The sequence below is a fragment of the Chiloscyllium punctatum genome, chromosome 8 (genome assembly GCF_047496795.1).
Source record: "Chiloscyllium punctatum isolate Juve2018m chromosome 8, sChiPun1.3, whole genome shotgun sequence".
NCBI lineage: Eukaryota > Metazoa > Chordata > Chondrichthyes > Orectolobiformes > Hemiscylliidae > Chiloscyllium > Chiloscyllium punctatum.
Genome location: NC_092746.1, coordinates 128,860,919 through 128,873,305, shown reverse-complemented (window position 1 = coordinate 128,873,305; position 12,387 = coordinate 128,860,919). Strand labels below are relative to the sequence as shown.

The 12,387-nt window shown below is 42.9% G+C and overlaps 1 protein-coding gene across 2 annotated transcripts in view; it reads left to right on the top strand.

The window, feature by feature from the left end:
• Window positions 1-11,573, top strand: part of zftraf1 (zinc finger TRAF-type containing 1) — a 139,674-nt gene extending 128,101 nt beyond the window's left edge. For both annotated transcript variants that reach the window (XM_072576482.1, XM_072576481.1), the window contains one exon: window positions 9,159-11,573. In XM_072576482.1, coding sequence (XP_072432583.1) covers window positions 9,159-9,550 — 392 coding nt within the window. In that variant the 3' untranslated portion in view covers window positions 9,551-11,573. The remainder of the gene's footprint in view (window positions 1-9,158) is intronic.
• The last annotated feature ends 814 nt before the right edge of the window (window positions 11,574-12,387 follow it).

Sequence of the window (12,387 nt, the reverse complement as noted above, 5' to 3'; positions counted from 1 at the left end):
GTAATATAACAGAATCCTTTAACGTCAAGACAGGATTCAGGCAGGGATGTGTCATTGGTACCACCCTTTTCTCCATCTTCATTGACACCATCCTTCCCCTTGTCAAGAACAAGCTTCCCAGTGGGGTGAACATTGTCTACAAGATGGATGGAAACAATTTCAACTTGAACTGATTCAAATCCAAGAAGAAAATGATACTGATAGATCTTCGGTTTGCAAATGACAGTGTCACCTCTGCTCTCAGAGGAGAATCTTCAAGCCTCACTGAACGTGATCATAGAAGATACTGAAGAATTGGTCTCAGCCTTAATCTCAACTTCTTTACCAACCCATTCAGTCTATCCCTCCACTAAGATCAACAGAGAAATGCTTCCATCATGGAACATTTCCTACCTGAGGAGACTCCTTTCATCTAGGGGCTGACATTGATGGGAAGATCCAATACTGCATTCAATCCATATATGCCACTTCACAAAACTAAGGACAAGAGTCTTCGACAACCATTGTATCCACACTGTATATCATGATCTTTCTGTAGTCATCCTTCCAACTCTTTTATATGGCTCTGAATCTTGGACTACATGTAGATTCCCCCTCAAGGCCCTGGAGATCATAGAACAGCACAGGAACAGACCCTTCAGTTCTCCATGTCTGCAGTGACATGAGGCCATTCTAAGCTAATCCCATCTCTCCACGTTGTCTATCGCCTTCTAGTCCCTGCCTATTCATGTGTCTGTCTAAATGCCTCCTATATGTATCTGCTTCTACTTCCTCCTGTCAGAATGTTCCAGGCATCTACTGGCTCCTGTGTAAAAACCTTGTCTCGCATATCTCCTTTAAACTTTCCTCCCTTGCCTTAAATCTATGTTACCTAGTATTTGATATTTTCACACTGGGAAAAGATTCCAATTACCCACCTGATCGATGCCTCTCATAACTTTATATACTTCTGTCGGGTCGTCCCTCAGCCTCCGACACTTTAGCAAAAACAATCTAAGTTTGTCCAACCTCTCCTTATAGCAAATATACTCCACTCCAGGCAACATCCTGCTAACCCTCTTTTGCACCGTCTCCAAAGCCTCCACATCCTTCCTGTAGTGTGACAACCACAACTGCATGTAATACTCCAAATGTGGCCTGACTAAAGTTGTATACAGCTGCAATGTGACTTTCCAACTTTAATACTCAGTGCCCGCCCGATGAAGGTAAGCATTCCGAATGCCTTCTTTACCATCTTATACACTTGTGTTGCCACGTTTGGAGCTATGGATTTGCACCCCAAGATCCCTCTATGTATCAATGCACCCAAGGGTCGTGCCATTTTGTCTACTTTCCTCTTGCATTTGACCTCCTAAAGAGTGCACCACCTCATCTGCCATTTCTCCGCCAGATCTCCCAACTGATCTACATCCTGCTGTATCCTTTGACAACCTTCCTCACTGTCCACAACTCCACCAATTTTCAAGTCATGTGCAAGCCTACTAATCAGACCACCTACGTTTTTATCCTAAACATTTAGATATATTACAAACAATCAGAAGTACCATCAACATTGTTTGAGAAGGATTGTCAACATCAGCTGGGAGGACAGGTGTCCTTGAAGCAGCCAGTAGCGCCAGCATCGAAAACCCACTCGATAAGCCAGACATTTGCTTATGATGTCTGAGTTCTAACTACCAAAGTAAATGTTCTTTGCCCAGCTCAAGGAACAAGTAGAGGTCAAAGGAAGCATTTCAAAGTCTCCCTGAAGGCTTCCCTGAAGAAATGCAACATACATGTCAAGACACGGGAGAACTGCGTTCGGAAGAAACTGACTTGGAGGAAGCTTCTGTACAAAGGGACATAATTCTTCGAGAACACCATCAACAAGAGGAAGTATGGAAAAAGGACCAGAGAAAGGAATGCCAGTGATCTCAAAGCCAAGGACCAGTTCCTTCTCCCCGAAATACCTGCCAAATAGGAGAGACATCTCTAGGATTGGGTACATGAGTCACACAAGGACCCATAGAACCCACCGTGACGTGGGATTTCATAAGTGCACAATGATACTCCTAAATGAGTTGATTGCTGACAATGATGAATTCCTCACTGCTTTACAAATAAATTTTCGGTTTGGGAAGACTCTTAACACATGTGGAAGTGAGATCTATACAATGGGATTTTATAGTCACTAGGCTTTACTTCTCAATTCTGAATAGATTATCTGAATTATGCAGGTTACAGTGGTCAGATTCCTAGTGCAAGTGCTGACCCATTAAATGCATGCACATTGCAGAAAGAGATAAATCCTTTGAAAACCGACAATTATCATTTACTCAGTGCCAAAAGCAATCTATTTTTGGTGTATGTGTTCTGTTTTTTGGAGAATTGTTTTGCATGGTACCATGATATAGTGGATATGAGTATCACTGATTAGGACTGCATTTAGAGTCATAGAGATGTACAGCATGGAAACCGACCCTTCAGTCCAACCCGTCCATGCCGACCAGCTATCCCAACCCAATCAAGTCCCACCTGCCAGCACCTGGCCCATATCCCTCCAAACCCTTCCTATTCAAATACCCATCCAAATGCCTCTTAAATGTTGCAATTGTACCAGCCTTCACCACATCCCCTGGCAGCTCATTCCATACATGTACCACGCTCTGCGTGAAAAAGTTGCCCCTTAGGTCTCTTTTATATCTTTCCCCTCTCATCCTAAACCTATGCCCTCTAGTTCTGGACTCCCGACCCTAGGGAAAAGACTTTGTCTATTTACCCTATCCATACTCCTCACAATTTTGTAAACCTTTATAAGGTCACCCTTCAGCCTCCAACGCTCCACGGAAAACAGCCCCAGCCTGTTCAGCCTCTCCCTGTAGCTCAGATCCTCCAACCCTGGCAACATCCTTGTAAATCTTTTCTGAACCCTTTCAAATTTCACAACATCTTTCCGATAGGAAGGAGACCAGAATTGCACGCAATATTCCAACAGTGGCCTAACCAATGTCCTGTACAGTGCAACATGACCTCCCAACTCCTGTACTCAATACTCTGACCAATAAAGGAAAGCATACCAAACACCTTCTTCACTATCCTATCTACCTGCGACTCCACTTTCAAGGAGCTATGAACCTGCACTCCAAGGTCTCTTTGTTCAGCAACACTCCCTAGGACCTTACCATTAAGTGTATAAGTCCTGCTAAGATTTGCTTTCCCAAAATGCAGCACCTCGCATTTATCTGAATTAAACTCCATCTGCCACTTCTCAGCCCATTGGCCCATCTGGTCCAAATCCTTTTGTAATCTGAGGTAACCCTCTTTGCTGTCCACTACATCTCCAATTTTGGTGTCATCTGCAAACTTACTAAGTGTACCTCTTATGCTCGCATCCAAATCATTTATGTAAATGACAAAAAGTAGAAGACCCAGCACTGATCCTTGTGGCACTCCACTGGTCACAGGCCTCCAGTCTGTTTCTTGTCCATGCCGAGTTGACCTTGAGAAAGTGGTGATGAGTTGCCTTTTTGAACCACTGGTATGAATTGGTACACCCTCAATGTTATTTGGAGGGAGATTTTGACTCTGAAGGAATGGCAATATATTTCCAAATATAGAGGGGAACTTGCAGGTGAGGGAGCTTATAGGTTTAGAAGGTTCTGTTGTAGGAGCCTTGGTGAGTTTATCCAGTGCATCTTGTAAATGGTATACTTTGCTGCTACTGTGCATTGGTGGATCATGTGAATCTTAAAGGTTTTAGATGAGCCTGTGAATTTAAGTCCCAGCATGACAATTTGAGATTTGGATTAATTCTAAAAGGTATTTGGGCCTGTATTTCCTAAAGTTTAGAAGGATGTGAGGGTATCTGATTGAAATATATAAAATTCTAACCGGCTAGACAGACTAAATGCAGGGAGGATATTTTCCCCTGGTTGGGGAGTCCAGGACCAGGGGATACAGTCTCAGAATATGGGTTGGACTGAGATGAGGAAATATTTCTTCACACAAAAAGTAGAGATCCTTTGGAATTCTTAGAAGACTGTGGAGGCCAAGTCACTGAATAAACTTAAATTTTTTTTAGATTTTAAAGACATCACAAGATGTAGGGTGGAAGTGGGAATATGGCATTTAGATAGAGGATGCAATCTGATCGTAATGAATGGGGTAGATTTGAAGGGTACAATGGTCTACACCTGTTCCTAGCTTCTATGTTTCTATGTAAAACATCTCCATATATTGAGCCAGTGTCACTAAAAGTGACTATGAACTGTCTTCCCCTTCCATCCCCTGGTCACTCTCAAAGGTAGTGAATGTTGAGGGTCATTTGAAACATTCAAAGCTAAGATTGTTAATTTGCTGTTTGACAAGAATAATAGGGGATATAAAGCAAAGACTGCTTGACTGGGGCCCTAGCCGACACCTTGAATATCACTCCATCCGCTACCAATACACAGTGACAACAACATATACCATCTATAAAACACCAAGGCTTCTTGAGCAGCTGTACAAATCCATCACCTCTACCATCTAGAGGAAGAAGGGCAGCATAAGGCCATAAGATACAGGAACAGAATTAGGCCATTCAGGCCATCATGTCTGCTCCATCATTTGATCATGGTTGGTATGTTTCTCAACCCCATTCTCCTGCCTTCTCCCTGTAAACCTTGATCCCCTTATGAAACAAGAGGCTTTCTATCGCTGTCTTCAATGCAGTCAATGATTTGGCCTCCACAGCCCTCTGGGGCAGTCAGTTCCAGGGACTCACCACCATCTGTTCGAAGAAATTTCTCCTCATCTAAAGGGTCATCTGAGGCTGTGCCCTCGGGTCTTAGTATCTTCTACAAGTGGAAACATCTCCACATTCACTCTCACCAGGCCTCTCAGTATTCTGTGGGTTTCAATCAGATCCCCTTCATCCTTCCAACTTCAACAAGTCCGGACCCAGATTCCTCAACTCCTCCTCAGTAACAAACCCTTCACCCCAGGATCGTTCTCAAATATCCTCTAGGTCCCTTCCTATACCAGCACATCCTTCCTTAGAATTAGGGCCCAGAACTGCTCAGCAGTTACATGGGAACACCACAACCTGCAAATTCATCTCCAAAGCACTCACCATCCTCACTTGGAAATATATTACAGTTCCTTCATTGTCATTGGGTCAAAATCCTAGACATCCCTCCCTAACAGCATTGTGGGAATATTTATACCTGAAGGACTGCGCTGGTTCAGGGAGGCAGCTCACCACTACCACCACCTCATGGAGAATAAATCTGTTCTAACCTTGACAGCAAGATTTCACTTGAAAAAAGTGGATGAATTAAGGAAAGCTGGCCAGTGATGTTCAAATGACCCAAATTTAAAATGAGGCACCTAAATGAGGTTTGCTGTGGAGATCAGCCATCAGGTAATTGAATGGCCATGTATCATTCTCTGCCACTGCACCTCCACCTTTTCCTATTTCTGTTCCTGCTTGCTTCAGCTCATCCTGCATTAAGATTTGTGTCCTCTTCAGATTGAACAGGTGGCTAAGTGGGCTCGCACGGATTCCTCCCACTATTTGACACAATGTGATTAATTTCTGCTTCTGCTAGCTGCTTCCTACCTAACAAAGCCAAGATTGTGAACTCATTTCAACGCATGTGGGAAATCTATGTACAAATCTCCGCCCTTTAATTTCACCCAGATAGTATCAGGGCTCTGTAATTTTAGTTGCTGGCACAGGGAGAGTGAATTTGTGATTCCATTATCTATGAGCTCCTTTGGATGGGCAGCCTTGGGATTATAGTTTGTTCCTTGTCATTCGTCTTCCTCCTATTTCTCCCATTCTAATGGGGATAAGATCATTAACATCCATGGTCTTCCTGGACATTTTACCTTGATGGGAATCTCGGTTGCATGTGATATTAGCTCAAAGTAGCAGGGATGGAGGGATAATAAAGAGGTAAATTAGTAAGTAATGGGTATCTGTTTTTACTTATGGCTTTGTGATTGTTGATCTGAACAACTGGGGTGGGAGCAGCTGGTCTACATAGATTGCTGTCTTAGGAGCCTTATTCAGTTTTACATCCTTGCTTTGACACTGCACTGTGATGTCCCTAAGAAGGACAACCTTTTACATGGTCAAAAATATTTTGTCAAGGTTTCAACTTCTTATTGGTATTGGGAGCATTGAGTATCCACTGCTGTATCAACCCACTGTCCAAATGTGAGCAGTGAGTGTCAACTAACAGGAACCTAATGCTGTGCTGAGATCCACTAACAGGAAACAGGTCTCCAGTCTTCCTCACCCAGGGCTGCCCCAGCCGCTCACTGAATGCATGTAAGGCAAGGACTGTAGTTGAAGACATAAGATAATTTTACACTAAATACCCGCCTGAGGTCTTTCTGTTCGGAAGTAAAATTCTTGTAGACGACTCCAGAATCATGGCCTAGCATCTTTGTGGGAAGAGGAATTGGAAGGGGAGGCTAAGAATAGAGAACATTAAGGGTAATTAACTGGAAGGGAAACAGGTGAGGGAGGTAGAGATAAATTATATCTGCTGAATGGGAAGTCTAGACTAGAAAACATAGTCGAAAAATGAAAGCCAGCTCGTTCTGGAGTGAAATTAGAAAACATGTCTGCACACAAAAGGTAATGAAAGTTAAGAACTCTCTTCTGCAAGATAGATGCTAAGTCAGCTGTTAATTTTGATACTGTGATTGATAGGTTTTTGTTAATCCAGGTTTTTAAGATATGTAGTCAGATCAAATATCAGCCATAATCTAATTACATGGCAGTGGAGCAGACACGAAAGACTGACTGGCTTCCTCCTTTACCCATGCCCGGCGTGGGTCAAGGACAGTGGGTTAGTGCTGGGTAACCATTGGAATGAAAAGCAGAATGAAGAGAAACACAATGAGCTAAGTAACCTCCTTCTGTGTAAAATGTCAGTAAGACCATGGGACATAATAGGCAGGCAGAATGTTTGGGATGGGGACAGGAGCACAAACTGTACAGACTCTGTTAATGGATATTTCTCATGTTTCTTGCATGATTGTGTATTGAATATGTTTCCTGTATACATTAACTAAAAGGAGTGATATTTTGAAAGGTTTTGTTTCGATGTGCAAAAATAATCTCAGATTACTTATGGTATAGTGCTCCAAGTGAAAGCCCCTTACTCAAAGAGTTATTTTTCTGGATCTTGCCATCATGGATTAAGCTGCAGCCTCCTCCTTGACCTCCCTCAGAGCTGGTCATTTAGGTAGTGAGATGCAGACTGACAGTGCCCTCCTGTTCTGATGGTCCCTGTGCACTGCCTGAGAAACAAAAGCCCGATTGCATGTTGCAAAACCATTTGACTTTACCTCCCTGCCCAAATCTCCTTCCTCAATATAACAACAAGTAGGATATTAGGCTGTGGGGTGGCTAGGAACTAGCATATTCCTGCATGGGCCACTGAGATTTGCTAAAGATTCTCGACTAATCTCTCCCCTATCCCTGTATCTGCAATTCAAGACAGAAGACAGTTAGGGTAAGTTGATAGAAAAAAAACCCCAGCAAGTTAAATGTGATGCTGATTTTTTAACCGTTCCTTGGAACCTACAGCAATACAGAGATCATTCAGTCTAAAATGCCTGTCCTTGTGTTTGAGTGAGCTCTTCCCTCCATCTTGTGACCATCCACTTGCCCACACCTGATTAACCTTTGTTATCCAATATTTCTCCACCTCTAAGATTGATAATGGATTATGTATGTGTGGAGTAATCAACATCTAACTAACATCGATAAAATGTTCCCTACTCTTGGCCTTTGGTTAGTTTTTAGTGACAATCTGAAACTCACACATCAGGGTGGGTATTGCTAATCTTCCCGCTCTCTATGCTCAGTATAAATTGGAGTGGCTAGAGCCAGTGTTTTTTAGTTTAAATTTGGATTATAAGGCATTCTCGATATGTAGTGATACACTTTGCTCGGAATGATACTCCTGGCTGTGCTTTAGGTAAGGGAGAAAGAGACACACACAGCAATGTCTACAGTTCAGGCATGGTGGGGTGAGGTGTACAGTTTACCTTTTTTAATACGTTTGTGGGATTTGGGCACCACTGGATAGGTCAGCATTTATTGTCCATCTCTAGTTGCCCTTAGATGCAACTGAGTGACTTACTAGGCCATTTCAGAGGGTGGTTAAGAGTCAGACATTTCTTTGGAATCCCATGTATGCTTATTAAGGATGGCAGATTCCTTCCCTAAACGGCATTAGTGAACCAGGTGGGTTTTATGAAAATTGTCACTGCTTTCACCAATAAGCTTTTAATTTCTCTGCTGTGTGGGATTCACACCCAGGTCCCCAGAAAATTACCTGGGTTTCTGAATTACTCATTCAGTGAAAATACCACTAGACCATTGTCTGAACATCCATTATAACCACACAGCAGAAAGGAAGGGCAGGGGATTCCATTTACACAGAAAAATAATCCTCGATATAGAAACCTGTCTCCACAGTGAGCAGTTTTAGTTTAGAACCCCGTATGAAAGAATCCACAGCCTTCCTGAGAGGTGAAAATGAGCTGAACCCCCAATTCCCTTCCACACACCTTCTCCCACACCATATCATTTTCACTGAAGTTGTTGTGTGATTAAGCAACCAGTCTGTGGTTAGTGCAACTGTACCCACACTCAGCGCAAAATAGGGGCAATTTTATTTGCTTTATGTTATTCCATCATTTTCACCTTGGTCTCTCTGTGTAACTCAGTGTCCATTGAGGGCAATCAGCTCACTGGCTTTCAGCCTCTGGTCACTACCTATAAGACAGTGAGCCTAACATCCAGGAGCCAAGCTCCTTCCTATGCTGTAAGAACTGTACTCAATACCACAACCAAGCTAGAACTCAGTGAGTAACAGGAATGGGAATGATTCAAATTTATTATGTATCAAACCTCCACTCCCCTTCATTCTGTTTTAATTCAGATCCAGGCCCGCATTAGTAAATGGTTTCCTAATTCCAGCCCAAACTAGTTTATCAACTGTTAAGTATCATCAAATATTCCAGTCTTGGCTAATAACCACTGGCTGCACAGACAGTCAATTATTAGTGATTATTGGGAATTCAGGACAACATATTTCCACACAGTATTTAGAAGCAATTGATTTTTTTTATTCTTTGATTCGTTTCTTCTCTCTTTAACTCTTTTGCAGAAGTTCAGTTCCGGCCCTACCGAACAGATGACTTCATCACCAGGCTCTACTATGAGACTCCAAGGTTCACAGTGCTCAACCAGACATGGGTCCTGAAAGCACGGGTCAATGACTCCGAGCGTAACCCCAACCTGTCCTGCAAGCGCACCCTGTCATTCCAGCTCATCCTGAAGAGCAAGGTCAACTCACCGATGGAGTGCTCCTTCCTCCTTCTAAAGGGTCCCTACGATGATGTCAAAATTAACCCGGTCATCTACCATTTCGCTTTCACCAACGAGAACAATGAAACAGACTACATGCCGCTGCCTATCATAGACTCTGTCGAATGCAACAAATTGCTAGCGGCCAAAAACATTAACCTGAGGCTCTTTATATTTCAGATACAGAAGTAGAGGAGGTGGGGCTGGGGAGAGAGATTGTAGGTGGGGGGAGACAGAGGGAGATATCAGAACGGAGTGAGCACCACTGAACCATAGTACCTCGGAAAGACAGCGACAACAGTCAGTAGTTTGAAAAAGGCAGAATTCTATGAAAAGAACAAGAGACAAACAAAATATCTACTAACCGCATGTGATCGTAACTGCCCGGGACTGTCACAACTGCGCGGTTTTGTTCAGAAGCCTCTCGTTTAGTGGTTATAATAGGGGGAGGGGTTTGGGGGAGGGGAGAGAAATAAGAAAAGTGTCTGAATTCAGTAGCTGCTATTAGAACAATTTAAGCAGTGCTGAGTGGTCAGTACCTGCCTATGTATTGAGCCTGCAGTCCACTGACAAGCTCTGCTCGCCAATAGATGCTGAGATGCCACACCAGCTTCCCTCTGTCACACCCACTCTTTCATTCCTTATGCCTGCTGATGATTTTGTTTGGTCAGAGCTGCTATTTGTTTTCTGGTATTTCCCTGCTTACCTGCAATAGCTACTAAATTATTTAATGAGATAGGTGGAACTTCTGTTAACTCTTATTTCCCTCTTCACAAATCACCGGTCCAAACTTGTGTTTTTATTGGTGTGCATCACTTGCCATCTGGCTCACCAGAGTCCCTAGCTGACAGATACTAAACAACCTCGTGTGCATTCAGCTTGGAGGAGGGCTGTTCAAACTGTGTTTTTAAGAAACACTCAGTGTGGCCCAGGGACATTCGGGATGGCCACTATGCTTTGCAAAGAATGAAGCGGGCTGGTTCATTCTCAACACAATCATTTGGATAAGCAAAAGGCTGCATGTAATTCCTGAGGGGATTGATTGAACCAAACAGCCAGCTAGCCGTCCATCCTTCACTTGTTGCAGTCACAAATGCCAACACTGCAATTGAAGGGCACAGTAAACTCTCCCCTTAAGTTCTTTGGTTTCAGTTTTTCCTTTAAATACGCTAGTAAGTGTATAAAAATTAAAATCTAAATGAGGCATGATGGACACGAGACAGAAGGCAGTGCTGATGTAAGGTTAGGGGATTTGCAGGGAGAACTCAGTAATAAGAATCCTACAGTAGTGTTTGTACGTTTAACTTAACTGTATTTTTTACTCTTCTCATTTTATTGTATTTAACATAATATTCTGCTCCTGGAGCTGGGAAGAAGGCCAGGGCTGAGGCCAAGGACTTCACCAGACATGAGACTGACAGAAGCTGGGGGATTTGCTCCCAACCCTTTAAACTCCAAGATCAGGCAAAGCTGATTAGGAATTATTTTAAAATGTAAGAATTTATTGGGATGAGTAATTGAGGGAATTCAAAAACCAGGAAACAAAAACGTCTTGGTGGCATTAAATGACATGGCCCGGCCCAGCCCAGCCCAGTTCAGTATATTGCTTTTACAGAGCAGTCGATCAGCACAAAGGCACCAGCAGTGGAGAGAGATCATTGTACCACAGTGCCCTCAGTTCCACTGCCCAAAATGATGCATCTTATCAGGTTCAATCTGTTGCAGTCACCAGTATCTGGATCTGATTGGAAGATAATAGGTCGCTGCTTAAATCAGTGCAGTTCCATTTAAAAAGACTAAACAGTCCTTACCTTGCAGAATGAGCAGCATTCTGTTCAGTCACACAGCAAGTAAATCTTTACCCTGAATAAACAATACCATCGTACAGTTACCTTGAGGACTCCCAGCAATGCTGAAAAAACAACCTCCATATGATTAACACAACTACTGTTGTGAATAGCACTTTAACCTTCCCAGATCCTACTGATTAAACTGGAACTTTACACAGTTGCACAACAAATGGGTTGAAATGGCCCCTTTAACCCTTATCCTGCTGAATGAACTGGAATTCTGAAGGATTAGTAAAACAGATGCAACTTAGGCTTTTGGGGTTTTGTCTGGTACCAAAATGATATTGTCAGTTCTTACCATTTATTTTCTGTACCCACTTGTACTGTATAGTTCAAATACCATAAAATCTAGATTATAATTCGCATTGGCGTATAAATTGTTCAGTTTATATTTAGAAAGTGTGAAAAAGTGATCAGGTGTACAATTTGTACACTAAATTTTCTGGTGATTTGGTTTGACAGCTCCTTGGTTCTTTTCGTTGTTTCCTTTGGAGTATTTTTACATATTTGAACTAATGCACAAGGTGGGTGCACTCTGTGGTATACTTGGTGCCTGTCTGCAGTCTCAGTCTTAGTCCGACTTCTGCCAGCCCGTGTTTGTAACCACCTCTTCCTCAACTCAATATTGACAGAAAGCTGTGTAAGGTGCTCAGCTACTCCATTGTTTGGTGTCTCTGCAATTCAGCTCATGCATTATTTAAGAGAAAGGCTACATCACAGAGTAGGAGGGTGTAGTTCTCCAATTAAATTCCAAGTTTGGTGCATTTTGCTGTGGTGCAAATCACCCAGTCTTTCATTGCCATGAATAAGGTTGGATAAGAGATACTGTTTGTGCTATTGATTGCAGGCCCTGTCTGCCTTCAGTTTTATTCATAGGTTGTGAACATTAGTGGCTGTCATTGCCCATTTCTGATTACCAGGAGGAGGTGGTGGTCAGCTGCCAGTTTATGATTCAAGGCTGACCCTGAACTAAAGAATGCAAATGGTCTACAGCCAGTGGGAATAGACCATTCTCCCAAGCACCCTCTGCTGGGGTCTAATACATCATTACGACCCGATTACAGATAACTTGGTTATTGCTTTCATGTCTTCACTTCCTTCCCTTGCAGGTTAGGGGAAGGATTCACAGTAACCTTAGTAACAATCTGGCAGGCCACAATGTCCATGGGTGAAATGGAG